The sequence below is a fragment of the Aptenodytes patagonicus genome, chromosome 6 (genome assembly GCF_965638725.1).
Source record: "Aptenodytes patagonicus chromosome 6, bAptPat1.pri.cur, whole genome shotgun sequence".
Classification (NCBI taxonomy): Eukaryota; Metazoa; Chordata; class Aves; order Sphenisciformes; family Spheniscidae; genus Aptenodytes; species Aptenodytes patagonicus.
In genome coordinates, this window is record NC_134954.1 from 57,699,620 (window position 1) to 57,723,154 (window position 23,535).

At 67.8% G+C, this 23,535-nt stretch overlaps 1 protein-coding gene across 4 annotated transcripts in view; it reads right to left on the reverse strand.

Moving 5' to 3' along the window:
* Positions 1 to 666: 666 nt before the first annotated feature.
* SPEG (striated muscle enriched protein kinase) overlaps positions 667 to 23,535 on the reverse strand; it is a 40,000-nt gene continuing 17,131 nt past the window's right edge. For 3 of the 4 annotated variants that reach the window (XM_076342806.1, XM_076342803.1, XM_076342807.1), the window contains 37 exons: positions 22,550 to 22,693; positions 21,642 to 21,824; positions 19,697 to 19,908; positions 19,332 to 19,420; positions 18,950 to 19,131; positions 16,539 to 16,799; positions 15,032 to 15,190; positions 14,694 to 14,883; positions 14,318 to 14,547; positions 14,020 to 14,139; positions 13,505 to 13,609; positions 13,176 to 13,382; positions 12,925 to 13,048; positions 12,333 to 12,505; positions 11,397 to 11,509; positions 11,017 to 11,185; positions 10,840 to 10,933; positions 10,277 to 10,477; positions 10,056 to 10,116; positions 9,776 to 9,853; positions 9,444 to 9,616; positions 9,312 to 9,338; positions 8,917 to 9,069; positions 8,660 to 8,702; positions 8,496 to 8,564; positions 6,138 to 8,316; positions 5,874 to 6,026; positions 5,685 to 5,801; positions 5,433 to 5,600; positions 5,029 to 5,151; positions 4,665 to 4,832; positions 3,792 to 4,473; positions 3,457 to 3,696; positions 3,161 to 3,384; positions 2,649 to 2,724; positions 2,247 to 2,396; positions 667 to 1,948 (listed from right to left, as the gene is read on the reverse strand). In XM_076342806.1, the coding sequence (XP_076198921.1) occupies positions 1,741 to 1,948; positions 2,247 to 2,396; positions 2,649 to 2,724; positions 3,161 to 3,384; positions 3,457 to 3,696; positions 3,792 to 4,473; positions 4,665 to 4,832; positions 5,029 to 5,151; positions 5,433 to 5,600; positions 5,685 to 5,801; positions 5,874 to 6,026; positions 6,138 to 8,316; positions 8,496 to 8,564; positions 8,660 to 8,702; positions 8,917 to 9,069; positions 9,312 to 9,338; positions 9,444 to 9,616; positions 9,776 to 9,853; positions 10,056 to 10,116; positions 10,277 to 10,477; positions 10,840 to 10,933; positions 11,017 to 11,185; positions 11,397 to 11,509; positions 12,333 to 12,505; positions 12,925 to 13,048; positions 13,176 to 13,382; positions 13,505 to 13,609; positions 14,020 to 14,139; positions 14,318 to 14,547; positions 14,694 to 14,883; positions 15,032 to 15,190; positions 16,539 to 16,799; positions 18,950 to 19,131; positions 19,332 to 19,420; positions 19,697 to 19,908; positions 21,642 to 21,824; positions 22,550 to 22,693 (8,048 nt within the window). In that variant the 3' untranslated portion in view covers positions 667 to 1,740. The remainder of the gene's footprint in view (positions 1,949 to 2,246; positions 2,397 to 2,648; positions 2,725 to 3,160; positions 3,385 to 3,456; positions 3,697 to 3,791; positions 4,474 to 4,664; positions 4,833 to 5,028; positions 5,152 to 5,432; positions 5,601 to 5,684; positions 5,802 to 5,873; positions 6,027 to 6,137; positions 8,317 to 8,495; positions 8,565 to 8,659; positions 8,703 to 8,916; positions 9,070 to 9,311; positions 9,339 to 9,443; positions 9,617 to 9,775; positions 9,854 to 10,055; positions 10,117 to 10,276; positions 10,478 to 10,839; positions 10,934 to 11,016; positions 11,186 to 11,396; positions 11,510 to 12,332; positions 12,506 to 12,924; positions 13,049 to 13,175; positions 13,383 to 13,504; positions 13,610 to 14,019; positions 14,140 to 14,317; positions 14,548 to 14,693; positions 14,884 to 15,031; positions 15,191 to 16,538; positions 16,800 to 18,949; positions 19,132 to 19,331; positions 19,421 to 19,696; positions 19,909 to 21,641; positions 21,825 to 22,549; positions 22,694 to 23,535) is intronic. The other variant, XM_076342804.1, reaches the window with a different exon arrangement.

A 23,535-nucleotide genomic window follows, 5' to 3' on the forward strand; every position in this document is an offset into this window, starting at 1 on the left:
GCACCCGCGCGCCACGCGTGGGGGCCCGCGCGCACTTGTGCAGACAAGCGCGCCTGCGGCAGCGCGTTACAGGCGCGGGGGGAGGGGGGGGGGTGCGCCGAGGGGGCCGCCGGGGGGCCCGGGCCGGGCTGTAACCGGAGCAGCCCCCGCCGGCGCGGCCGGCCCGGCCTCACGCGGGCAGCGGGCGCTTGTGGGCGGGCGGGTCCCCCGCCGCGTCCCCAGCAGGAGCCCGGCCCCGGCCGTGCCGCCACCGGGCCCTCCGGCACCCGGTATTTTCGCTCCATGACGCGAGCGCCCCGTGAGCCGCTCCACCCCCCCCTTCCCCCCCGCGCCCGCCCCGGCGTTTCGCAGCTTTCCTGGCTCCTTCCCCAAGTTTCCGACGCCCCTCCCAGCCCGGCCCCGCCTGGAAGCCTTCCTGGCTTCGGGTCCCTGGACTTCGGGACCGGGACCCCCCCCGAGGTGCCCAGCCCTCGGTGGCAGTCGGGGCTGCTCTGCCCCCCCGTCCCCCCCCCCCGTCCCCTCCCAGCGAGGCACGGAGACGGGACCGGCTGCTCAGGGTCTTTATTGCTGCTCTGGCACGTTGCTTGCTCCAGACCAGGGGGACGTCGGCGACTCTGGAGCCCGGCAGAGAGGAGGAGGAGGGGGCGGGGACGGGGACGGGGACGGGGACGGGGACGGGGACAGGCAGAGGCCTTCTCCCCAAAGTCAATAAATAAAGCCCTATCACTACAGCAGCATCTGGAAGGCGGGTGCCCAACCGCTGCCCCCGTCCCCCCACCCAGGGCACCCCGGCCACGCTGGAGCATCCTGCCGCCAGCCAGGGAGGGGGTGCGGGGCTTGGCAAGGCACCTGTGGGGCTGTGCCGTGGCACCAGGGGGTCGGACGGGAGGTGGTGCGGGGGGGTGCATGAGGGGGTCTGGGGACAGGTGGGTGGGACTCAAGGGCGAGGGCCGGAGCGGGGCAGGCAGAGCATGAGCAGCGTGGGCCTGAGCAGGCGCAGGAGGTGTGCGTGGCATGTGGGTGCCCCCCTGCAAAGGGGGAGTGCCAGCCAGCCCCCCGCCCTGGCACGGGGCACAGCCGACAGCCCCGGGAAAGGCACCGGCGTCAGTCCTGGGGCTGCAAACCCACTTGCCAGGACCGGGGCTGGGAGGAGCGGAAAGTGGGGGGGCTGGCGGCCCCCACTCCCAGCCGTGGCGACCGGGGCTGTGCCGGCTGGTGGGGGGCCACGGGGGGGCAGGGGGCCGTGAGTGGGCCCCTCTCTGCAGGAACCTCAGTCCTCGGGCACTGGCGTGCAAACCAGGGGGAGCACAGGGACCCCCCCGCACCATGGCCGGGGGCAGCTGCAGGCTGCGGCGTAAGGCACACGGCTGACGGGACCCACGTGGCCAGGGCTGGCCAGCACGCTGGCGGCTGTCCTGCTCCCACCTGGGGCTTCCCTCAGCCCCCCATCCCCATCCCGTCCTTCCCCTGACCCTCTGCCACATTCTCTGTTCCTCCCAGCGAGGCTTCCCATCGCCCGCCCGCTGCCGGACCCCACCACCGGGCCGGCTGTGGCAGCACCTCCCTTCTCCCTCGGCACCGCCAAAATGAGATGCCGGCCGCCAGCATCCCCAGTGGCAGCACATGAGGTCCGTGGGCTCATCCCGGCACGTCCCGGCTCCTCCTCGGCCGCCCTGTCCCACGGCCCCTGGAATGTTCCTCTGGCTCCTCGGCCCCTCGTGGCCGCGGCTGAGGCACTGGCTACTGTGGCCCCGGCGGCTGGCCGCCCTGGTAGGAGCGGAGTAAGACCTTGTGCTTGGTGACAGCCTCGCCGCGGCGCCGCTGGTGCTCCACCAGGAACTCCTTGAGGCGGTTGGTGGTGAAGGTCAGCGTCTGGCGGCGCAGCTTCATCAGATAGGCATCCTGGAGCCAGGCGTTGGCAAAGCAGTCCTTCACTGTGGGGCGGCTCCTGGGGCAGGGGCAGTGCCGAATCAGGGGCCGCAGGGTGCCTACCGCTGCTGCACCCCTCCAAACCCGGCCACCATCCCTGCCCCGCAACACCCAGGGGGTCCCAGCCCTCTCCGAGGGCAGGGGTGGACCCCAGGGTCCTGGACTCAGGAGATCCCAGCCCCCTCCAGGAACAGGGATGGACCCCAGGGTCCCACTGATGTCTGGAGGGTCCCTGTGGGGCAGGGAGCTGCCCGCCTGGCCTGGTCATGAGCGCAGTCCGGGGCCACGTGTCCTCTCTGCCTGGGCTGGGCACTCACCAGGGGTGGACAGCAAGAACCTTGCGGATGAAGAGGGCAGCACTCTGTGAGACGTTGGGGTACAGCTTGAAGGCATCAAAGCGCCCTGCCAGGATGCGGTTCTCTGTCTCAATGGGGTCTAGTTCGAAGAACGGTGACCGCCCGCTGAGCCTGTGAGGGTAAAGGGGGTGGCAGGGGCTGGGGGGCAGTGGTGGGAGAGCACCTGGGACCCCCTACCCACCCATCCCTGGTTTGGAACAGCCACAGCTGCCCAGGGTCTCAATCCCCATGTCCAGCTGGGAAGGGTCTACAGGGCTACAGCATCCCCCAGCCCACCACCAGCCTGGTGTCCCCCATGGCACTGAGCCCTGGGTGGGGCTGACTACACCTCAGGGTGCTCGTCCCCCCGGCCCCTTCTCTTACATGATGTAGATGAGGACACCAACGCCCCAGACATCTGCTGCGGAGCCCACTGGGTCACCCTTCACCACCTCCGGCGCTGCGGGCAAGGGAGCAGGGCTGTCATATGCACCAGGGGGCCCAGCCCCAGCACCCACAGCATCACCAGCACCCACAGCACCCGCACCATCCCCAGCACCCACAGCAGCCACAGCACCCCACCATTGCACCCTCCAGCACCCCTCCCTGACACCCCAATACCCTGACAGAGCCCAGCACCTCCAAGGATACCCCAACTGCCCCCAGCGGTACAGAGGACGGAGAACCCACAGCACCCAAACTGTCCCACTGAGCCAGCAATCCTACAGAAACCCTCAGTAGACACTCCCAGCATCCCAAAGATCCCCCAGCTTCCCTGAGGATATCTCAACTACCCCCCCAGGCCCAAGCCCCCCACAGTGCACGGGCACACATGCACACCTCGGGCACAAGCGTGCCCCGTCCTCATGCCACCGCATCCCCGGTGCCCCACTCACACATGTACTCCAGGGTGCCAACACGCCGCCCCAGCTGCCGCAGCACGAGGGGGTTGTAGGTCTGGGCGCTGCCAAAATCGATGATCTTGAGGGCGTTCATGCCTGAGATGACGACGTTGTCCGGCTTGATGTCGAGGTGCACGATGCGGCGGCTGTGCAGGTACTCGAGGCCCTGCAAGAGCTGCAGCACGTAGCTCACCACGTCATCCTCTGAGTAGCGAAACCTGGGGGCAAATGGCATCAGTGGGCAGCCCCATGCCAGCGGCCGTTGCCGGCAGCCCCGCGCCCACCCATACCTGTCCACGATGCTGTAGAGGATCTCCTTGCCAGCGCAGTTCTCGCAGATGAGCACCAGGTAGCGGGGGGTGATGTACGCCTCGTGCAGGGCCATGATGCGCTCATGGTGCAGCGCCTTGAGGATCTCGTACTCCTGCAGCACGCTCTGCTTCCTCTCTGCCTCGTAGGGCACGATCTTGGCCATGAAGTGCTTCCCCGTGGCGTTCTCCTTGCACAAACGGATCACCCCGAAACGACCCCTGCGGCACAGGGCGGCGCTCAGCATTCCCAGCGTGGGGTGCTGGGGACACACACCCACCCCCCCAGCAGAGCATCCCATCCCACCGCTCCTCACCTCGCCTTCTCATCCAAGAAGGTGTATGGCTTTTGGGGGATGCCCTGCCGCAGTGCTGTGCCATCCTTTGCCCCTGGGGTCCCGCTCTCAGCTGGGGGCTCCTTGGAGGATGGGGCAGTGGCGGGGGGCTCCTGCGGGGAGGATGACGGGGGCATGGAAACGAAGGAGGTGACCATGTAGGGGGGCATCTTCCGCGTGGGTGCTGCGTTGGGGGTGGGAGAGAGCGTGGGGGCTGAGCTGGCGGTGGTCGACACTGGGGAAATGGGGGAGAACTTGGAAGGGGATGGAGCCCGAGGTGGGGGGGATGTGTCCGTGGGGGGCACAGGGGAGCCCCGGGTGGGGGTGTCTGTGTGGGGTGAGGCAACAGTCCGAGGGGGAGTGAACATCAGCTCCGGAGGCACGCATATGGTGATGTCGGGTGGGAGCTCGGCGTCTGGCTGTGGCCCCTCCTCACGGGGCGCGGGGGGCTGGAGGACCCTGGGGGGGACGTCTGCCTGCGCCGCCCTGTCTGCCTTCTGCACTGCTCCCTTGTGCTTGTGGGGCGGTGTGGTGGGGGTGGCCCCCATGGCCGACGGCTCCAGCTGCCCCACGGGCGTCTGGGTCGACCGGCTGGAAGCCACCTTCTCGGGGACAGGGACGGAGACAGGGACAGCGATGTTCTTAGCTGGGGCAGCTCGGGCATCTGCGGGGAGCAAAGGGAGGTATGAGCCAGGCATGGGTAATCAAGGAGCAGGGTGCAAGCGGCACCCTGTTCCCCAAAGCCCTGGGGGAAAGATCCCCTAGGACTCAAGGACCCCCAGAGCATCCCAGAGGCGTCAGCCCCACAGCTGGCCCCATGGCTGCCCCACGCCCCGCAGAACAGGGCTTGCTCACCTGCTGCCTCGAGGTGCACCTTCCCCGAGGGGGTGCTGTAGGGCCCCTGCCCGGCCTTGTTGACACAGGCCACCCGAAACTTGGCAGCACTCCCGGGGGGCAGCTCTGTCACGTTGAAGTAGCAGTCAGCGATGCCGGTGCTGATGATCTTCCACTCGTCCTCCCCTGCTGGCGTGGGGGCAAGGTGAGGCAAGGGTAGACCAGGGGCAGGGGGCAGCCCCCTGTCCCCCACCCCTGACCTGGGACCCCGCTGAGCCCCAGGGGACAGCAACGACATTGGGCACTTTTGTCCTGGCTTGGTGTCCCCATGTGAGCCCATCTTTCTGGCTGCGGCTGCCGGGGGATGGGAGGCAGCCCCACATACCATCCAGCCTGCGCTCCAGTGTGTAGGTGCAGGGGGCTTTGCTCTCCGCAGGCTTCCACAGCACCAGTACCGTGTTCTTGTACTTCTGGGGGATCTCCGGGGTGCCCGGCCGCCCGGGGAGCCCTGCGAGGAGACAGACAGGGTGGGCTGGGTGCCTGGCCAGGGGCAGAGCAGAGCTGCTGTGGGGCGAGGACAGCACAACACGTGAGCTCGGAGATGCTGGAGTTGCCTGGGCAAAACCAGCCTGTCTCCCCTCAAAACTTCCAGTCTCTTGCAGATGCGGAGAGCAGAGCTCAAGTGACCTGCTCCAACCGGTCCCCAGCCCCGGGGTGCGTGCCTGGCACGTGCTCTTTCCTCGCAGGGCAGCTCCTCTGTCCCCTGAGGTCCTCCCCTTGCATCCTTACGTGCCACAGCCAGTGTGCAGGAGCTGATGGCCGTGCCCAAGGCGTTGGCGGCTGCACACTCGTACAGCCCCGCATCCTTCCTGGACACCTTGGCGATGGTGAGCATCTGCCGGCCGTCCTTGCAGGAGATGACGTTCAGCGCATTGTCTGGCTGCAGGGACCTCTTGTCTGCGGGGGGGGGAGCAGATGAGAGGGATGCTACAGTGCCCCCCCCGGCACCCACCTGCCGAGGCAGTGCAGGCAGCCCCCCACCTTTCATCCAGATGATCCTGGGGGTTGGGCTGCCGGCGGGCAGGCAGCAGAGGGTCAGCGCCTCGCCCTCCAGCAGCACCTGGTCCTTCAGCTTGATGTGGAAAATGGGGGGGAAATCTGGAAAGCAGAGGTGGGGTCAGGCTGGGGCAGCGATGGACTCCCGCCATCCCGTCCCAGGGCTGCACCTACCCGACTCACTGGGTGCATGTGGCCGGCCGGCGGTGGGTCCCTCCTCCCGCAGCAGGCTGGAGGGGATGCTGGGCTGCGAGGCCACCTTCTCCTTCTTGCCCCGTGAGAGCCCCCAGCGCTCCCAGCGGGACCGCTTCTGGCTCTCGTCCCCACCTGTGGGCACGCGGGGTGGCTGAGAGCGGGGCCAAGCCGGGGCGGCAGTGCCTGCCGCGCCCCGGGCAGCTGGGCCATGGGGTGCCAGTGGGACCCCCCCTCACCGCTCACCTTTGGCAGAGGTGGAGGAGCGGGTGCTGCCCTCGGAGCGCAGGGACTCAGAGGAGGTTGCGGGCACCGGGGGGGGCCCTGGCCGCAGGCTCTCCCCCTCAGAGCTGGTGCGGCGGAGCTCCCCCGGCCCCTCGCCCTCCGGCCGCTCATCCGACAGGCTGCGCAGCCGCGCAGAGACCCGCTCCACCGTGGCACTGATCTTCCTCCGCACGGCCACCGCCGGCGACTCGCTCTCCCCGCCGCCCCCCGGCTCCGACTTGAGGCTCTCTGAGTCCCTCCGCTCCTTGGAGCCACCCAGGGCCAGGCTCCAGGAGAAGCGGCGCCCACCGGATGGGGTCTCGCCACCTCCGTCCTCCCCCCTGCTCTTCTTCCTCTCGGCAGGCGGGGTCCGCTTGAGGAGCATGGACATCCTCCGGAGGAAGCCTCTGTCCTTCTCCACCTCGTGCAGGTCCTGCACCGACTTGGACTTGGCTGCCAGCCCAGTGGGCCGGTCCCTGCGCAGCTCCAGGGGCACGCCAGCCGGCGTGGGACGGTAGATGTCCTCGTCGGGGGCCGGGGGGCCGGCCAGGTGCCGGTCCTCAGAGCGGGAGCGGGTGAGGAGCTTCAGCCCCCGGCTGAGCGACGACTCCCGGCCCCGCTTGAACTTGGCCTCGAAGACCTCCTCCGAGTCGATGTCCTGGATGAGCAGGGAGCTGGAGGAGCCGGTGGGCTTCGCCTCCCTCTTCAATGCCAGTGCTGGTGCTGGAGCAGGGGGCTCGGCGAGGATGGCTGGCGTGGGCTGGGGGGCTTCCTCAGTGGCTGGCTCCCCGCTTTGCACAGCTCCCATGGCTTGCATGACCTTGGCATAGGAAGACATTTTGGGGGCTTGGGTGCCAGGAACCGGGGTCTGCGGTGGGGCGGGTGCTCCCGTTCTGGCAGCCCCCTCCCCGCTGGCTCCAGCGGCCTTGGTGGGCGTCTTTTCCTCCTGCCCCCTGGCCGTGGGCTTCTTCCCCGTGGTGGTGGCAGCCGTGCTGGCCCCAGGCCAGCCACGCTCCTCGGGGACGCGCCTCCTCCCCAGGGCAGCCTTCGTGGTGGGAGCATGGGGGACGGCGGTCTCCACCACGGGGGGTGTCAGCGGGCCGGTGGCATCCAGTGGTGCTGGGGGCCGGGCATCAGAGAGGGCCGAGAGCGATGGGGACTCCTTGAGCCGCTGGGCCTCCAGGCGGGCCACTGGGATCTCCAGGGGTGCGCCAGAGCGGCGGTGCCGGACAACAGGCTCAGTGTCCCCGTGGCTGAAGGAGCTGCTCTTCTGCAGCTGGTGCTCGGTGGGGAGGAGGCGTGGCGAGGTGGCCTCGCTGGAGGCCGCCCGCACCAGCCGTGGCACCGCCGGCGGATCCAACCGGGTCGGCCGCGGGACCTTCTTGTCGGGGCCGACCCCCAGGGTCTCCAGGAGGGGACCCCGCAGGCCACTGACCTTGCCATCCCCGGGGCCGCCCCGCAGCAGCCGCTGGCGCATCAGCTCCAGGCGCTGAGCGTGATCGTCCTCCCCCCAGACCCCCTTCCGCCGTGGCAGCTCCATGGAGGCCGCTTTGGCCAGGGCCCAGCGAGGGTCCCGGCCCACCTCGGCCCCCTCCTCGGTCCCCGGGGACTGGTGGAGCAGCAGGGCGCTGTCAGCCGAGCCGCCCCTCTTCAGCTCTCCTCGCCGGGCGCTCCCCGGGGACTCCAGGCTGGAGCCCTTCCTCATGGCTTTGCGGGGGTACTCTGGCCGCTTCTGGGCTTCGGGGGCTTCTTCATCAGAGGAGCCAGGTGCCTCCACCTCCATGCACGGCCGCCGCGGCCCGGCGCCCCTTGGCCGCTTTCCCAGGGCCACCCCGGGCTTCTCCACACCCTGGCTCTGCCACTCCATGGCAGAGACGTCCCCCGGCGCAACGCCCTCCAGCCGCGGCCCTTCAGATGGCCCAATGGCCTCATCGTCCGTGGGGATCTCATTGAGCGACATGCGGGAGCCAGAGAACTCCACCTGGTGTGGCATGGGGATGAAGGGCAGCTCCTCCAGGTCATCTGAGTCCGAGGAGGATGACAGTGCCGGCGACTCCTTGAGGTGCCGTGGCACGGCGATGGAGAGGTGGTTGGATGTGTCCTCCAGCAGCTCCGGGATCGGCCGCAGCACCATGTTGCACTTGTAGCTGATCTGCGAGCGCTGCAGCCAGTGGAGAGGGCTGGATCAGACCCAGGCATGCGGCATGGCATCATCCTGCCCAGTGCACATCACCCCATCCTGCCCAGCGCACGTCACCCTGTCCTTCCCAGCACACATCACCCCATCCTGCCCAGCACACAGCTCTGCCTGCCCCCTCCTGCCCCAGCTCCTGCCTTCACCTGCCATTTCCGACGGGAGAGGAAGAGCTTTAGGTGGTCAGTGCTGATGACCTTCCCCTTGGCCAGCGTCTGCGGGGCGAGGGGACAGCGGTGTCCCACGGAGCCTACAGCAGGCTCGGGGGAACCCCGCTGCTATCGGGCGCTGCGTCCCTGTCCAGGCTCACCTTGAACCAGGGATGCTCCAGGGTCTGCTCCGCATTGGGTCTCCTGTGAACCAACACCGCTGGGTGAGAACCACCCAGGCTGGGGGGCTTTGGCCAGCCCGGGGAAGGGCAGGAGGGTCTGGCTGCCCGTGCTGCACCCCGGCAGGGCTGTGCAGCCAGCCTGCCCTCGGGCACCCCGATGCATGGGGGTCCCCACCCTCCCTCAAGCACAAGGCTCACGCCGTAGGGGTGGGGGCCAGGGACCCCGCAGCACTCACAGCCTGTCATTGACCAGCACTTTGATGACGAAGCCCTTGGCTTCCCGGGTGAGCCCCTGGAACATCCTCTCCTCAAAGGCTACGTTGTAGTTGCGGATGTTCATCAGTGTTGTCTTGTCATTCTCCCCCACGAAGGGGGAGATCCCCGTCAGGCTGCCGAGGAGAGGACACTGTCATCGGGCCGGGGGGACATGGGGAACAGCATGGCAAGTACAGGGGACCGAGGATGGGACCCCGGACCCCAGCCCCAGTGCCATGGAGAGGGCAGAGGCAGGAGCAGCCAGGGAGGAGGCTGAGTCTGCAAGGAGCGATGTGCATGGCTGCAGCCCCAGCACTGCAACCAGCAAGGGGGCAGGAAGGGGGTCCCTCCTGTGGGGGTCCAGCGGGGCACTTACCAGAGGTAGGCGATGACCCCCACGGGCCTGCGGAGAGGAGAGCACGGTTACCGCACAGCACTAGCCCTGCGGGGCGCCCAGTCCCTCCTGGCATAGTGGGGAGCCCACCGTCCACCCCAGGGCCGCCCTTACCAGATGTCAGTGACACTGGAGATGGGGCTCTGGTTGACGATCTCGGGGCCTACGAACTCGGGGGTGCCATACTTGCAGTACTGTGGCTCCTCGGGTGTCAGCTCCTGCGCATTGCCGAAGTCACAGATCCGGACCTGCTCGCTGCTCGAATCCGCCATCAGGAGGTTTTCTGGCTACAGGACAGCACGGGGCAGAGGGGAGCTTGGCAGGAGGCAGGGACTCCCCCCAGGGAAGGGATGTCCCCCGTCAGCAGAACCGAGCCCCCCGCAGTGCGGCAGGAGCTCGTCCATGCAGGTGCAGGGTGGGAGGGATTGGGAGAACCCCGCACTCACTTTGATGTCCAGGTGCAGGACACTGTGCTGGTGCAGGTAGCAGATCCCTTCCAGGACCTGCCGCATGTAGGACCGGACCTGTGAGAGAGCAGAGGGAGGGTGGGCACCCTGAGCATGGGTCGGCCCCATGCTGGCCCTGTGCAGAGGAGGGTGCGGGCTGTAGCCTCCTTCATAGCCTGATACTATGAGCATTGTACGTCCCTGGGCTGGGACAGACCCTGGTGTCCCCAGGCTCCCTCCCTCCCGCCCCCATCACTTTGCCCCCCCAGGGTTCACCCACCTCAGACTCGCACACCGAGGGCTTCCTTGCCATCCTGTCCAGCAGCTCTTCCTCGGCACAGCTGGGCCCCAGTCAAGGAGCATAGAAACTCCATGCCCCGCCGTGCCCCGCACCCTCTTGGGCACCCAACTCCTCCACATCTGCTCTGCCCACCTGTCCCCCGCAAAAGCCTCCCCTCATCCCCCATGCTGTGCACTCCCAGAGCAGCGCCCGGAGGATACAGCTCCATGACCATGATGACGGCATTCTTCTTCTCGAAGGCGTCGTGGAAGAAGACGATGCGCTCGTGGTCCAGCTGTGAGAGGATGTGCAGCTCCCGGCGCGCTGACTGCTTAGCCTTGGTCCTCCCGGGGACAAACTTGGCGGCAAAGTCCAGCCGGCTGCTCTTCTCTGTCACCCTCCGCAGGTACGAGAAAGCCCCCCTGCAATGCAGCAACGGGGGCAAGGGGCGATAAGAAGGTGGGGGAGCAGGAGACCTCCCCTTCCCCGAGCAGCTGGGGCAGGCACCCGCTCCGCAGGGAGCTGCCCGCAGCCCCGGCAGCCCTCCAGGACAATCCATGGAGAGACCTCAGGCCTGGCTTTGCTCTGGCTGCCCCGGCTCCCCACCCTGAGCCAGCACCGGGGCATCCAACTGTGGCTGAGAGCAGCCCCAGCACATCGGGATCTGGTGTACCATGGAGCTCAGTCACGAGGGACAGAGCCCCAGGGTGCAGCCTGGCTCCAGCACCCCTGTCCTTGCAGTGCCTGGGGTGCCCCATTGCCCACTGCGCCGGCGGCCCCATACCTCCCGATCTCCTCATGCACATCATAGTAGTCGGTCAGGCGTCGCGCCTTGTGCAGCGCCTCCTCCTCCATGGTGGCATCGGCAGCGGGCTGGGCTGGGGGAAAGAAAGGCGCTGGCGGAGGGCAAGCCGGGCACCCAGGCTCTGCCCCCCGGGGCTGGGGGGCTGGCTGGCCATACCTGCCCGTACCACCAGCTCTGCCTTGCAGGAGACCTCCCCCGCCAGGTTCTTGGCCGTGCAGGTGTAGACGCCGCTGTCGGGCTTGGCAGTGCCCAGCACCACCAGTGAGCACTCATTGTCCTCGTACACAAAGCTCAGGTGGCTGCTCTCCTCCAGCAGCTCCCCGTCCTGGGGGTGGCAGGGGCATCAGGGTGGTCCCGTCCCGTCCCCGACCAGTTCCTGCCACCCCTTCCCCATGCATGGGGCATGGGGCTCATCCTGCATCACCGGGGGTGAACACAACCCCAAAGCCCCAGTGCGGTGACCCAGGTGAGGCAGTGGACGGTGTGGGTCTGGGGGGCCTGCGGGTCAGGAAGGGGGTGGGGGGGTCCCAGCCCACCTTGTACCACATGATGTCTGGCAGCGGTTTCCCCTCCACCACCACGGCGAAGCGTGGCGTCTCCCCTTCCTGGGCATCGATGTCCTCCATGATGGATTCAAAGCGCGGTGCCTCTGCCGAGAGATGGGGCATGGGGCACCATGGGGCAGTGCCAACCCCCCGCCATTGGCGCGGGGTGTACGGCTGTGGGGCACTGCGAGGAAGTGCCAGGCCATGGTATAGGGGCATGGAGTGCCATGGGGCAGTGCCACACCAATGCACACGGGAGCAGGACACTACAGGGCAGGCCACCAATGGCATGTGCCTGCAGCACCATGGGGCAGTCACCCATTGGTGTCAGACACCATGGGGCAGTGCCACGCATGGCACATGGGCATGGGGCACTGTGGAGTTGCATCTCCCTGTTACATATGGATGTGGGGTACTGTAGGGCAGTGCCACCCATGATACCTCTGTGGGGCATTGTGGAGCTGTCCCCCATGGCTCTTGGCCATAAGGCACCATGGGGCAGTGCCACCCCATTATACACAGGTATGGGACACCCTGCAGCAGTGCCACCCATGGCACATGGCTGAGGGACACCACGGGGCAGTGCCACCCATGCACATGGTCATAGGGCACATGGGACACTTCTACCCAAGTCAGGTATGGGTATAGGACACCGGGCAGCAGTATCAACACATGGTTCATGGGTTTTCAGCCCCATGGGGCACTGCCACCCTATAGAGCAACATCCCCATGACGTACGAGTATGGATCACTGAGGAGCAGTGCCATGCTATGGGGCAGTGCCCCCATGGCACATGGGCACGGGGCACTGTGGAGCAGTGCCACCCTGTGGGGCAATGCCTCCCTCATGGCATACAGGCTTGGAGCACCGTAGGGCGATGCCACCCCCTGGCAGAGGGGCATGGCCCCCTGGTGTGGGGGCACCTACCTGCAAGGCAGAGACGGAGGGTGCAGCGGGCAGTGCCGTGGTGGTTGCTCACCTCGCAGGCCAGCGGCCCTGCGGCCCCCCGGCCCACGCGCAGCAGCCGCAGGCAGTGCTGGTCGTCGTCTGGCATTGTCATCTCGCATGTGCCCTCCTGCTCCCCAAGCACCTGCCCGCCCCTGTGGGCACACCAGCTGCCACATCACAGCCCCACAGGCAACCCCAGACCCACTGCCCCATCGATAGCTCCCACCCCACAGCCCCATGGCCACCTCCTGACCCACAGACAGCCCTGGCCCTGACTCCCACCCCACAGTCCCCGCAAACAGCTTGCACCCCATTGCTAGCTCTGCCTCCTGAACGGCTCTCAACCCTTAGCACCCCACAGACAGCACCCTCCCCAAAAAAAGGCCCCCCCCCCTTGCAGCTCTGCACAGCCCTGGACATCACCCTTGGGTGCACACCCAGCCCAGCCCCAGGGAGGGTCCCCCCACCCACTGTGGGCTGCACGGAGAACTGGTGCAGGAGCCTTTCTTTGTGCACCCTGTGGGGTGATGCTGGGCATGGGGCAGGCAATGGGCACAGTGCCATCTCCTACCTCTTCCAGGTGACGGTGGCCTCCACGTGATTGATGGTGATGGTGATGGAGGCTGGCTGACCCTCCACCACGTACACCACATCTGGCTTGTCCAGGATGACTGGGGCCTCTTCCAGGTAGGGACCTGCCACACGCACCATCACCACCACCTCCAGACCCCATGTCGCCCAGCCCTGGCCAGCTTACCACCCCACTGGGGATAGAGACCCCTCCACCCCAGCCACCTGTCCCCTCCCCACTGCCCCTCTTACCCCGGTCCAGGAGCTGCACGGGCCCCACAGGCGGGGAGGGCTTGCTGTTGGTCTTGGGGGTGGCAGTGATGACACGGAAGAGGTACTGGGCACCCTTGGTCAGCCCATGCACCGTGTAGGTGGTATCCTGCACGCCAGCCACCAGCACCAGCCACTGCGTCGTGCCCAGCACTTGCATTTGCACCACATAGGTCACCGAGTTGGGGTCTGCAGGGGGAGAGGGTTGGTGCAGAGCCCCTGGCATCAGGCTGGCCTGTGCGCCCCATCACGGCGTTGCCCACCCCCTGCCCACCTCCTGCCCAGCCCCTGCCCATCCCTGGCCCTCTCACCTATGGCAGTGTCCAGCCACCTGGGCTTGTTCCAGGTCAGCGTGATGGCTCTGCCGGTCACCGAGGCCATGGTGGGGGGCCCGTCAGGGGGGGTCGGCACCACGTCTGCGTGGGGAGGCAGGCAGGGGTGTGAGCATAGCCACTGCCACAGCTCCTCAGGGCATCTGCCTTACGTCCCAGGAGATGCAGGCTGGAGGGGACAGATGGGGCCAGCAACCCTCACTGGTTCCCCGGCGGGGGCTCAGCCTGGCAGCCCCTGTGGGGCTGGTGCTGCCAGCAAGTCCCATGTGGGACCTGGGGGTCCAGAGATGGGTTCTGACCCCGCAAGGTGAGGTCTGCACAGCTGACCCCGCTTTTAGGTTGGATTAGAGACCTACTGAGGCCCCCTCCAACCTGAACTGTCCTGTGATCCTATCACTCCAGGACCTCGCTACAGGGCCACCAGCCCCAGGGCACAGCCTGACAGAGTGGCAGCGAGTGGCTACACATCCCCGGTGGTGCCCACTGCTGCTTACCGGTGACATAGAGGTGTGCGTAGCATGTGGCCTTCCCCACTTTGTTGGCGATGACGCTTTTATAGACACCAGCATGCGCGTGGCTGACAGACGTGAACACCAGGCGATGGACATCCTTATCTGGGGGGGAACAGGGGGACACAGGTAAGACCCCGCCAGCCAAGCGGTGCAGAGCTCCCCTCCCTGCCTCACAGGGCATGAAGGTCTGGGGGGTGATGCCTCCTCCCGGAGTGTCCCCCCTCCTCCGCCCCGGGTGGAGGAACCCCAGGGGGGCGGGGAGGGCGGCAGGGAGCCCTACACTGCATCATCTTGCGGTCGTCGGTGCTGTCGATGCGGGAGCCGTTGTGGAACCAGGTGATGGAGGGGTAGGGCAGCCCGGCCACCTGGCACTCCAGCACGGCCTCCTTCGATTCCACCACATCCAGGTTGTGCAGCGGCTTCAGGAAATCAGGCATGGTGAAGCACTCTGCCTCCGTCTCCGCCTGCTCCGGCTCCTCCGGGATGGACGGCATCTTCTCCAGCTTGGAGCTGCAAGAGCCCGCACACGCTCACGGCAGGAGCACGGTGCCCCCAGCCCAGCCCCAACCCCAGGCTTTGCACAAGCCCATTGTCCCCCAGATCCCAGGGGGGAGCAAGCAGGGGGGATGCAGATCCCAGAGACCCCCAACGCTTACATCTGGGAGGCAGCAGATGGCCGTGGCTCCTCCACGTAGAGCTCGGCAGAGCACTCCACGTGGCCATGGGCATTCCTGGCAGTCACCGCATACTGCCCCTCATCCTCGCTGCCCACATGCACGATGACCAGCGAGTGCAGCCCCCCGTCCTGCTGAATCCGCACGTTCTCCCCCTCCTGCACTGGCTGGCCTGTATGGAGACACACACCAGCATCAGCATCAGCATCAGCACCCCTCCCAGCCCCGGCTGGGCTCGAGCCCTTGGGTGCAGCCCCCAAGGGGATGGGGAGAGGTCTCCCCGCAGGGCCCTGGGCAAGCTCTCTGGGCTTGGGGGTTACCAAAATGGGTCCAGGTGACCGCTGGGGGGGGAGTCCCACTGATCATGCAGTCGAAACGTGCCGTCCGCCCTTCAACCACGTCCACATCCTCCAGCTTGCGGGTGAAGAGTGGCTGCACAGAGGGCTGCACCATCAGCCGGGCACTGCAGGTCAGCTCGTCTGCAAGGAGAGCAGGTAGGGGTGAGCCCCGCGTGGCATGCATTTGTGCAGGGCAGGAGGCATCCTGCAACCCTCCCCGGCTGCAGCCCCAGTAGCCAACATGGTTGTAGCTGAGCATACTCCACACCTGGTGGGGGTTGAGCCCAGGTGTGCTGGGTGCCAGGTTCTGTCCCTGCATGGGGCAGGGGGGGTACAAGTGTGTGCAAGGTCCTCGTGCCCAGGGCTGGGGCTCTGCCGGCAGCAGGGTGCCTCTTTCCTTCCCTCACAGCAGTACGGATGCCAGCAGCAAGGTGGGACGGGAGGATGCCCTGCCCTCCCCATAGGGCAGGGGGTCACAGCTGGCCTAGCCCTCTGGGGACAGGGCAGTGATGCTGAAGCAGAAGCTCCAGCACGTGCAGCACTCAGGGGCAGCATGGGGACAGGCACAGGCTGGATGCTCCAGATGAGAGGGTTTGCAGCAGGGACCGCTTTGCAATGATGGTGTTGTCGCCCACCCTGGGCAGGGATTGACACCATACTCAGGCACAGCCTCACCTTCCTGTACCCAAAACTGCTGCTGCCCTCAAATCCCCGCAGGCATACAGCCTCCTCCATGGAGGGATGCACCGGCACCAGCCACAGAGTGCTGGGAATGCCGCTGCCCCCTGCACCCACTGCAGCTTGGATTACTGCCGAGGTGCTGCCCAGGCAGGCTGGGGAATGGAAAAGTCACCCTTGTCCCTGCCCCGCTGCGGGGGACAGAGGCTGTGTGCAGCATGCACAGGCACAGGGGGGTGTGAGAGCCATGGGACAGAGGCCAGACAGAGGCTGCTCTTCCTCAGCTGCCACCAGTGATGGCTTGGTGGGAGAGGGTGGGTGGCCCTGACCCCCTGCCCGTTGCCCCTGCTACCTCCCAGGCCAGCAGAGACAGGTCAGTACCGGAGCCGGGTGCCTGGAAGCTCTGGAGCAGGGGATGGGGACAGCTGGGCTCCAGGGCTGCATCCAGCCGGTGCAGCCACAGTGCAAATGCATCTCCCCACGTTTCTGGGAGCTGCATGCATGCTGGCCGAGGAGCTGAGTGGGATGGGACAGGGCTGCAGGGCTCAGGGTGCTGGAGCCCGAGGACTGGTGCACACCAGGTTTCCCAGCCGGCGAAAGCTCCCCGGCTCCTGGGGCAGCAACCACTCCCTGACCCCTGGCCCCCACCTCCAGCACTCACAGCTACCTCCAGACCAGACATCCTACAGACAGGTCCTACATTGGACCAGAGCCCCAAACCCAGGGGCAGGGGGGGCTGTCCACCCCCAGCATCCCCTAGGGCCAAGCCCCGAGTGAGAACCCCCCGGGGAGCTGCGTGACCGCCGCTTACCTTTGGCGGTGCTGAGCTTGCAGGTGTAGATCCCGCTGTCGTCCTCGTGCACGGAGGTGAGCAGCAGCTTGCACTTGCGCCCATCAAAATGCATCTTGCATTTTAGCAGGGCGGGCTGGAGCAGCCGGCCCCGGGACAGCCAGTCCACGTCCATGTCTGGCGGGCCAGCCACCAGGCACTCAAAGAGCGCCAGCTCCCCCGCCCCGACCACCACGTCCTGCAGGGGAACCACGATGGCCAGGGACTGGCACTCGGGGCGAGCTGCCCGGGAAGGGGGGAGAGAGAGAGAGAAAGAGAGACGCGTCTCAGCAACTGAAAAGCAACCATGAGAGGTGGCGGGGATGGAGGGGGGGAACGTGCGGGACAGAGGGGGCATGCGGGGAGGAGGCCCAGTGCGGCGGGCAGGGAGTGCAGCAGGAAAGGGGGGGATGGGGGGGTGGGGGGGCGAGATGTGGAAAGCAGAGCTGAGCCAGGGAGGGGGCCGGGGGTGAGGGGAGGTGTCCGTGCCAGGAACACACCACACAGCGCTTTACCAAACAGATTTTATTAGAGCTACAAAAAAACGGGTCACGGCCTCGCAGCCCGCCTCCCCCGCCAAGCCCTCTCCCCGGGGAGAAGAGACCTGAAGCCAGGGGGTGCTCTGGGTAGACCCCAAGCCCTGGGGCTGCAAGGGACATCTTGCAGTGGCCAGGCTGGTGCATGGGTGGCCACTGCGAAGTCAAAGGGGCCAGTGCTCTCCCTCCCCCTTGCGTCTGGGACAGGGTGCTCCCCCGCAGGGGTCCCCAGGGTCTCCTGTCCCCCACACTCCGCAGTGACCATTGCAGAGCTGCCACTGTGCTGCAGCCCCTTCCCTACAGCCCCGGCTGGCACAGCAGCGACTGTGGGCTCAGCTCCCTGCTCCCCTTCCCTGGGCAGCAAGGAGAGGAGCAGCAGAACACGCAGACAGGGACAAACGGACGGAGCAAGAGACAAGATGGCATCATATGGCTGCCCTGGCCCGGCTGAAGGGGTGCCTGGTGCTCCCCTGCTGCTCCCCCCACCCCGCCTCAGTTACGCCTCCCCCGGCCATCCGGCGAGCCCCTGCCCACAGTCGAGGGCCCGCACGTCCCCGCGGTGCGTCCAGGACGAGGTGGTGGATGGAGCAGAAGGTAATAACACAAGGTGAGGTCCACTGCCTAAGAGGTGTCCAACTAAGAGCCCCGCGGCCGCGGCTCTGAGAGATGCACCCCCTTATCGTACTCCCCCTGCGTACAGACAAAAACCGCAGTCAGCAAGCGGAAGGGTTAGTGCAGCAGCGACAGGGCCAGCACGCACGCACGCACACGCCTGCGCCGGCACGAGGGGTGCGAGCGCACGCCAAGGTGTGGAGCCACCCACTGAGACCCCTGAGAGGGGCTGGGGCTCAGGCCGTCGCCCCCGCAGCCCAGCTCCTGCTGGCCGTGGAGCACGGGGCTGGCTCCCGCTCCCACCCTCGTGCCGCCGCGCTTTGCCGAAGGCTGGGAGCGGGGTCCCAGCAGGGTACAAGCAGTGCAGCCAAGGCCGGGGTGGGATGGGCGCAGCCCAGGGGACTCAGGCAGCTGTCAGCAGGGAGGGCTGGGGGGAGCAGGGCACACACAGCAAAGGGCAAGAGGAGGGAGGCAGCATCACTCGTCCCCACAGGCTCCTTCCCTGTCCTCGGGAGATGCCAGGCAGAGCCTGACTATCAGTCCCGAGCCCCCCCCCAGCATTTGCACACATATATTGGGGTCCTAGGAGGACCACAGCAGGGCTGGGGAGGGACGGCAAGGGAAGGGGGCTGGACAGCCCAGTCCCATGCATACAGGCTATTGATGGAAACGGGCAGGGGGGGACCTCTCCAAACTGCCCTGTGCCTGGCACGCAGCTTGCAGGCTGCCTGGGGTAGGGAGGGAGGGAACTGTTGGTATGGCAGGGGGGGGCATGTCCCCTGCAGGGCCACCAAGGGCAAAATCCCTCCCTGCGCAGCCAGGGGCAGCACCCAGCCCCAGCAGTGGGTACGTGGGGGGACGGGGGGATGTGGGGTGAAGCTGGGCTGCGGGGAGCAGCAGGCTCTGGGTCAGGCCGGCAGGAGCCCTGGCACAGCTGGGCAGTGGGACCCAGGGCCGTGGGGCTGCACATCTGGACGGGGCAGCGGGGCAGTGGGGCAGCAGGGCAGCCTGCCTTCTGCTGCAGGGCGAGCCTCTGCAGGCAGCCCCAGTCACACAGCTCCACTTTCCTGCTCCTGGCTTGCACCCGCCTGCGCTGTGGCAGGGAAGGGCAGGCTGGCTCGTCCCCTTCTCCCGCAGCACCACCAAGGGGGGTTCTGCAGTGGGCCCTTCCCCACACAGCTCATGCAGGGCACTGGAGCCAGCTGACCGCTCAGGGCTGGGGGGGACGCGCTCGGGGAGCTTTACCTCTGACTTCCAGCTTGGCCTCGCACTGCTTGGTGCCGTACTCGTTGACGGCCTTGCAGGTGTAGAAGCCGGTGTCGGTGCGCTCCACTGCCAGGATGTGCAGCATGAAGAGCCCCCGCGCCCCCTCCGCCTCCTCTGCGTGGTGCCGGCGGCCATACTTCACTGGCTGCCGGTTCCTCAGCCTGCTCGGGACACAGGCAGAGCAGCATGGTCACACCTGGCCCTGCACGCCCAGCCTGGCTGTCCCCAAAAGTCCCCTCTCCTCTACTCCCAATCCTGCTCAGGACCAGAGCTCCAAGCTGGCCATCCCCAAATGGGGAGGTCACCGTACCTGTCCCCTCCTTCCCTGCCCAGCTGTGACCCAGCGAGCACCAGGACTCACCAGTAAATGATGGGCTTGGGCTCCCCACGGACGCGGACGGTCATGCTGACATCCTGCCCCTCCAGCACCGACTGGTCCGACAGGGACACCTGGGGAAGCAGGGGTCAGAGAGCAGCGAGCACCTGCCTGCACCCAGGGCCATGCATCCCCACCACTGCACCCAGGGCTATGTGTCCCCCATCACAACAGCAGCCCTGGAGTACCAGGGGAGCTGGTGGGGTGGAGGCTGCCCAGGTGCTGGGAGCACCCCAGATCAGGGGATAGGAAGGCCTGACCCCGCACCTTCTGGCACCGGGGACCACAGGGCTGTGGTCACAGAGCACTGCTCCCCCTCTGCCAGGTCCCGGGGGGGGTAGTTGGCTCACCTCAAAGGTGGGTGCGGCCTTGAAGGTGCTCTCTGGGGAGCTGTAGGCAGCCCCATGCTCGGCTCTAGGCTGCAGCTTCATGGCCGGTCGGTGCTGGGGGGTGCCGGACTCGGGGAACTCTTCCAGGGGGCTCAGGTACTCCTCATCCGAGGTGATGGGGCTGGCTTGGCCGAGGGGGGGTGCCAAGTTCCCATGCCTCTCCACGGCGGGGGCTAGCACAGGAGAGGCTGGATAAGGAGCTGGCAGCAGCCAGAGCCGGGCAGGCAGGTCAGGGCACCTCTCCCCACCACCCTGCACCCCAGGGGTGCCCGGGGACACCCATCCCACGGCACATCCCAGCCCGGCAGCAGCCAGCAGCGAAGGGGTGCGGGGCCGCGCAGGGGGAGGGGGTGAGAAGCACTTCACGGGACGATAAGGGGACGCGATATCCCGCAAGGCGACAGCAGGGCTCAAGTGGCTCTTACGCAGCAGCCCGCGCTCCCATCCTTAAGCCGCCCGGATTCCCGGGATGGCTGCCCCTGCCCCGAGCCGGCGAGGGCTGAAGGTGACATTGGCAGCTGCGCTCCCCCAGCACCCCGGCCGGCCGCCTGCCCACTCCCGGGGGCGCCGGAGCCGCCTGCGTGGGGAGCCCACCCGGGGCCGGGATGGGGGACCCGCGGGGTGCGGGATGAGTGCGGGGGCCGGGGGTGGGCGGTGCGAGGTGGGGAGCAGCGAGCGGCGCGGGGTGCTGGCCCCCCCTCCAGCCCGGCTGCCGGAGTGCCCTCACCCCCCCCCTTACCGGGGGGAGGCGGGCGGGCTGCCCGGTGCAGGGCGAGGGCTGTGCCCCCCCCGCGCCCCCGCGATGCCCGGCGGAGAGCTGGGGGGCGGGGGGGCGACCCCGGGCTCCCCCCCGCCCGCCCTCCCGCATCCCCCCGCCGCCCCCCGCACTCACCGGGGGGCGCGGCCCTGGCAGCCCTCGCCCCACCCCGAGCCGAGCCGAGCCGAGCCGAGCCGAGCCGCGCCGCGCCGCGCCGCGCCGCGCCGCGCCGGGCCACACCGCCGAGCCGCCGCTGCCGCTGCCGGGGCCGGTGCGGCGGTGCCGGGCGCGCCTCCAGCCCGCAGCGCCGCCGGCCCGCTGAGCCCTCCCCGCCCCAGCGCCGCCCGGCCCCCGGGGCTGGGCCAGCAGCGCGGGGGAGGGCCCGCCGCGGGGCCGGGGGCTGCCGGGCCCCTTCCCGGCCCCCCGCCTCTGTGTCCCCGGCTGGCCCTGCCCGGCCGCTGCTGCCCCTGGGTGCACAGCCCCGCTGCACCACGGAGCGGGTGGGTTTTTGGGTGCTTCCAGCCCCCAGGGCAGCTCTGAGCCTCTGCACGCTCCCCAGGGACACTCTCGGGATGGGGAGCGCATTGGGGTTGCAGCGGGCTGGGTATCCCCGCGGCCAGCGGGGTGGAGGGCAGGCTGGGTACCCCCCAGCTAGCAGTTTGGTGGGCAGGCTGGGTATTCCCCACAGCTAATGGCTTGTGGGGCAGTGGCATCCCCAAGGCTAGCAGGTTGGAGGGCAGGGGTATCCCCACAATTTGCAGGTTGGAGGGCAGGCAGGGATACCCCCATGGTTTGCAGGTTGGAGGGTAGGGGTATCCCCACAATTTGCAGGTTGGAGGGCAGGCAGGGGTATCCCCATGGCTAGCAGGGCGCGGGACAGGTTTGGGGGAGGCCGGCCACTGGGCTGCTTGCTGGGCGCCGGGGGATGCTCATAGCCTGACCCCGCTCCCCCCCCCCCTACGGCAGGATCCCTCCGTGCTTGCCGGGAGCACGTCAGCTGCTTTGGTTCAGACAGAGCCTTGTAGGGTAAGGAAGCCGGTTTCTTCCCAGTGGCAGCAGCGGCCGAGCTGGCAGCCAGCCTGCCGCGGCGCCGGCCCTCCCACCGCGCCCGCCGGGCCGCGCTCCCGCCGGCCGGCCGCCGGCACTCACCGGGCCGCACGCTGAGGATGGCACTGCAGCAGGTCGCCCCCACCTCGTTGGCCGCGGTGACGGTGTAGAGGCCGGCGTCGGCTACCCGGGCGCTCCTGACCAGCAGGGTGTGACGCTCGCCCTCCGCCTTGATGGGCCGCGCCGTGCTGCTCCGCAGCGGGACCCCGTCCTTCCTCCAGGACACTGCCGGCAGAGGCGAGGGTCACTCGTGGGCAGGAGAGCCTACGCCCCCCCGGGGGTCTGTGCGGGGTCCCGGTGAGGCCAGGCGCTCCCCTGCCTGGCCTGGGGACCCCTGTGCCACGGGGAGCAGCCCCGGCTTCCCACGGCCCCTGACGGAGAGAGCGGGGCTGGCTCCTGCCCGATTCCTGGCATCCTCCTGCCCTCCAGTGGAGGCTGGGGGAGGGAATCAAAGCCGCTTCGCTTCTGCCCGGCTCTGTCGGCTGGTACCGGCTCTGGCTGCCCAGCTGCCCCTGGCCCACGTCCTGGCTACAGCATGCCCGGAGCCCGTCAGCCCTGAGCCGGGCACCGGGGCTCTGCTGTCCTAACAGCAGCCCAGAGCATCACCCGTCCCTGCCCGCCCAGTGCTCAGCGACCTGTCTCCCGCTCTCCCAGCAGCCCAGCCCAGCACGGGGGAATGGCAGACACCTTGCCCACGCCCTGCCCTCTGCACCCTGCCCTGGCAGGCGGTGCCCAAGCACTTCACTCCTGCCTGGGGGGAGGCAGGGCGAAAGGGGTGCTCTCGGGGTGGGCACATCACCTCCCTGAGACACCCAGCTCGGGGCTGCGTGTCCCACTCCACACAGCTCAGGTGGCCCCAAGGGATGGCTCAGCGGGTGGGACTTGGACATGCAGAGAGCCCCTCTGTCACACTCGTGCCCCTGACCCCCCCCAGCCCCGCGGTCGCTCACCTTCTGGCTGGGGGTTGGCCGTGACAATGCACTTGAGCAGCACCTCCGCCCCCACAGCCACCGCCATGTCCTGGATGGGGATCTCAAAGATGGGGGCTTCCAGGGGGTCTTCACCCGCTGAGACGTAGGAGTCGTCGGAGGACTCTGGACAGGGAGAGACAGGCCCCGTGGCTGTCAGCAGGGTGGAGCGAGCGGGTCCTGTGCCGCACCCGGCTGCATGCAGGCAGAGCAGGGGCCTCGCAACCCTCTGCCCATCCCTGTCACCACGTGCCCCACACCCTCATTGGGGCATTAGCAGGTCCCAGGGCCATGCAGTGGAGGAAAGGGCCACATCAGAGGCCACAATGGCACAGTGCCTGCAGCGGGATGGGGCAGGGAGCGTACAGCCTCCTGCACATCCCCATACAGCATAAGGGATAAGGTGGCAGCGGGGTGTGGAAGGAGGAGGGTTGTACAGCCCACCGCAGCCCCCGCTCTGAGCTCCCCCCAGCCCCCACGGGGTGTTGTCTGCTCTGCCCCGCCACATCAGCATCAGCCTTGCAGCTCTCTCCCCTCCATGGCCCCAGCACACAGGCAAAGGTCCTGGGGCTGCGCCAGGAGCCTCGGGCACATGGGCCTGGCACTGCTTTGGCCAGAGCAGAGCCTGGAAGGAGCTCCCGGCCCTGGTGCAGTCTGGTCTCACCCCTGCATGCTGGGATGGGCAGGGCACCTCTCCCCCGGCCAAGCCACTGCAGCATCCCCCGGGGATGCTTGGGCTGCACACCCTGCCTGGAGCACCGAGCACGGTCCGGTCGGGACAAGCTGCAGCAGGTGTCCTGTGCCCCGGGGGGCCAGACCAGCACAGGGCTGGGTGTCAGAGGTCAGCACCCTGCGTCCTTCCCATGCCAGGCAGGAGGGACAGAGATGTCAGCAAGCATCATGATCTCAAGGCCCAGCAAAGTGGTACCCACGCTGGTCTGTCTTACGGCACTGGTTGGTGCCAACAT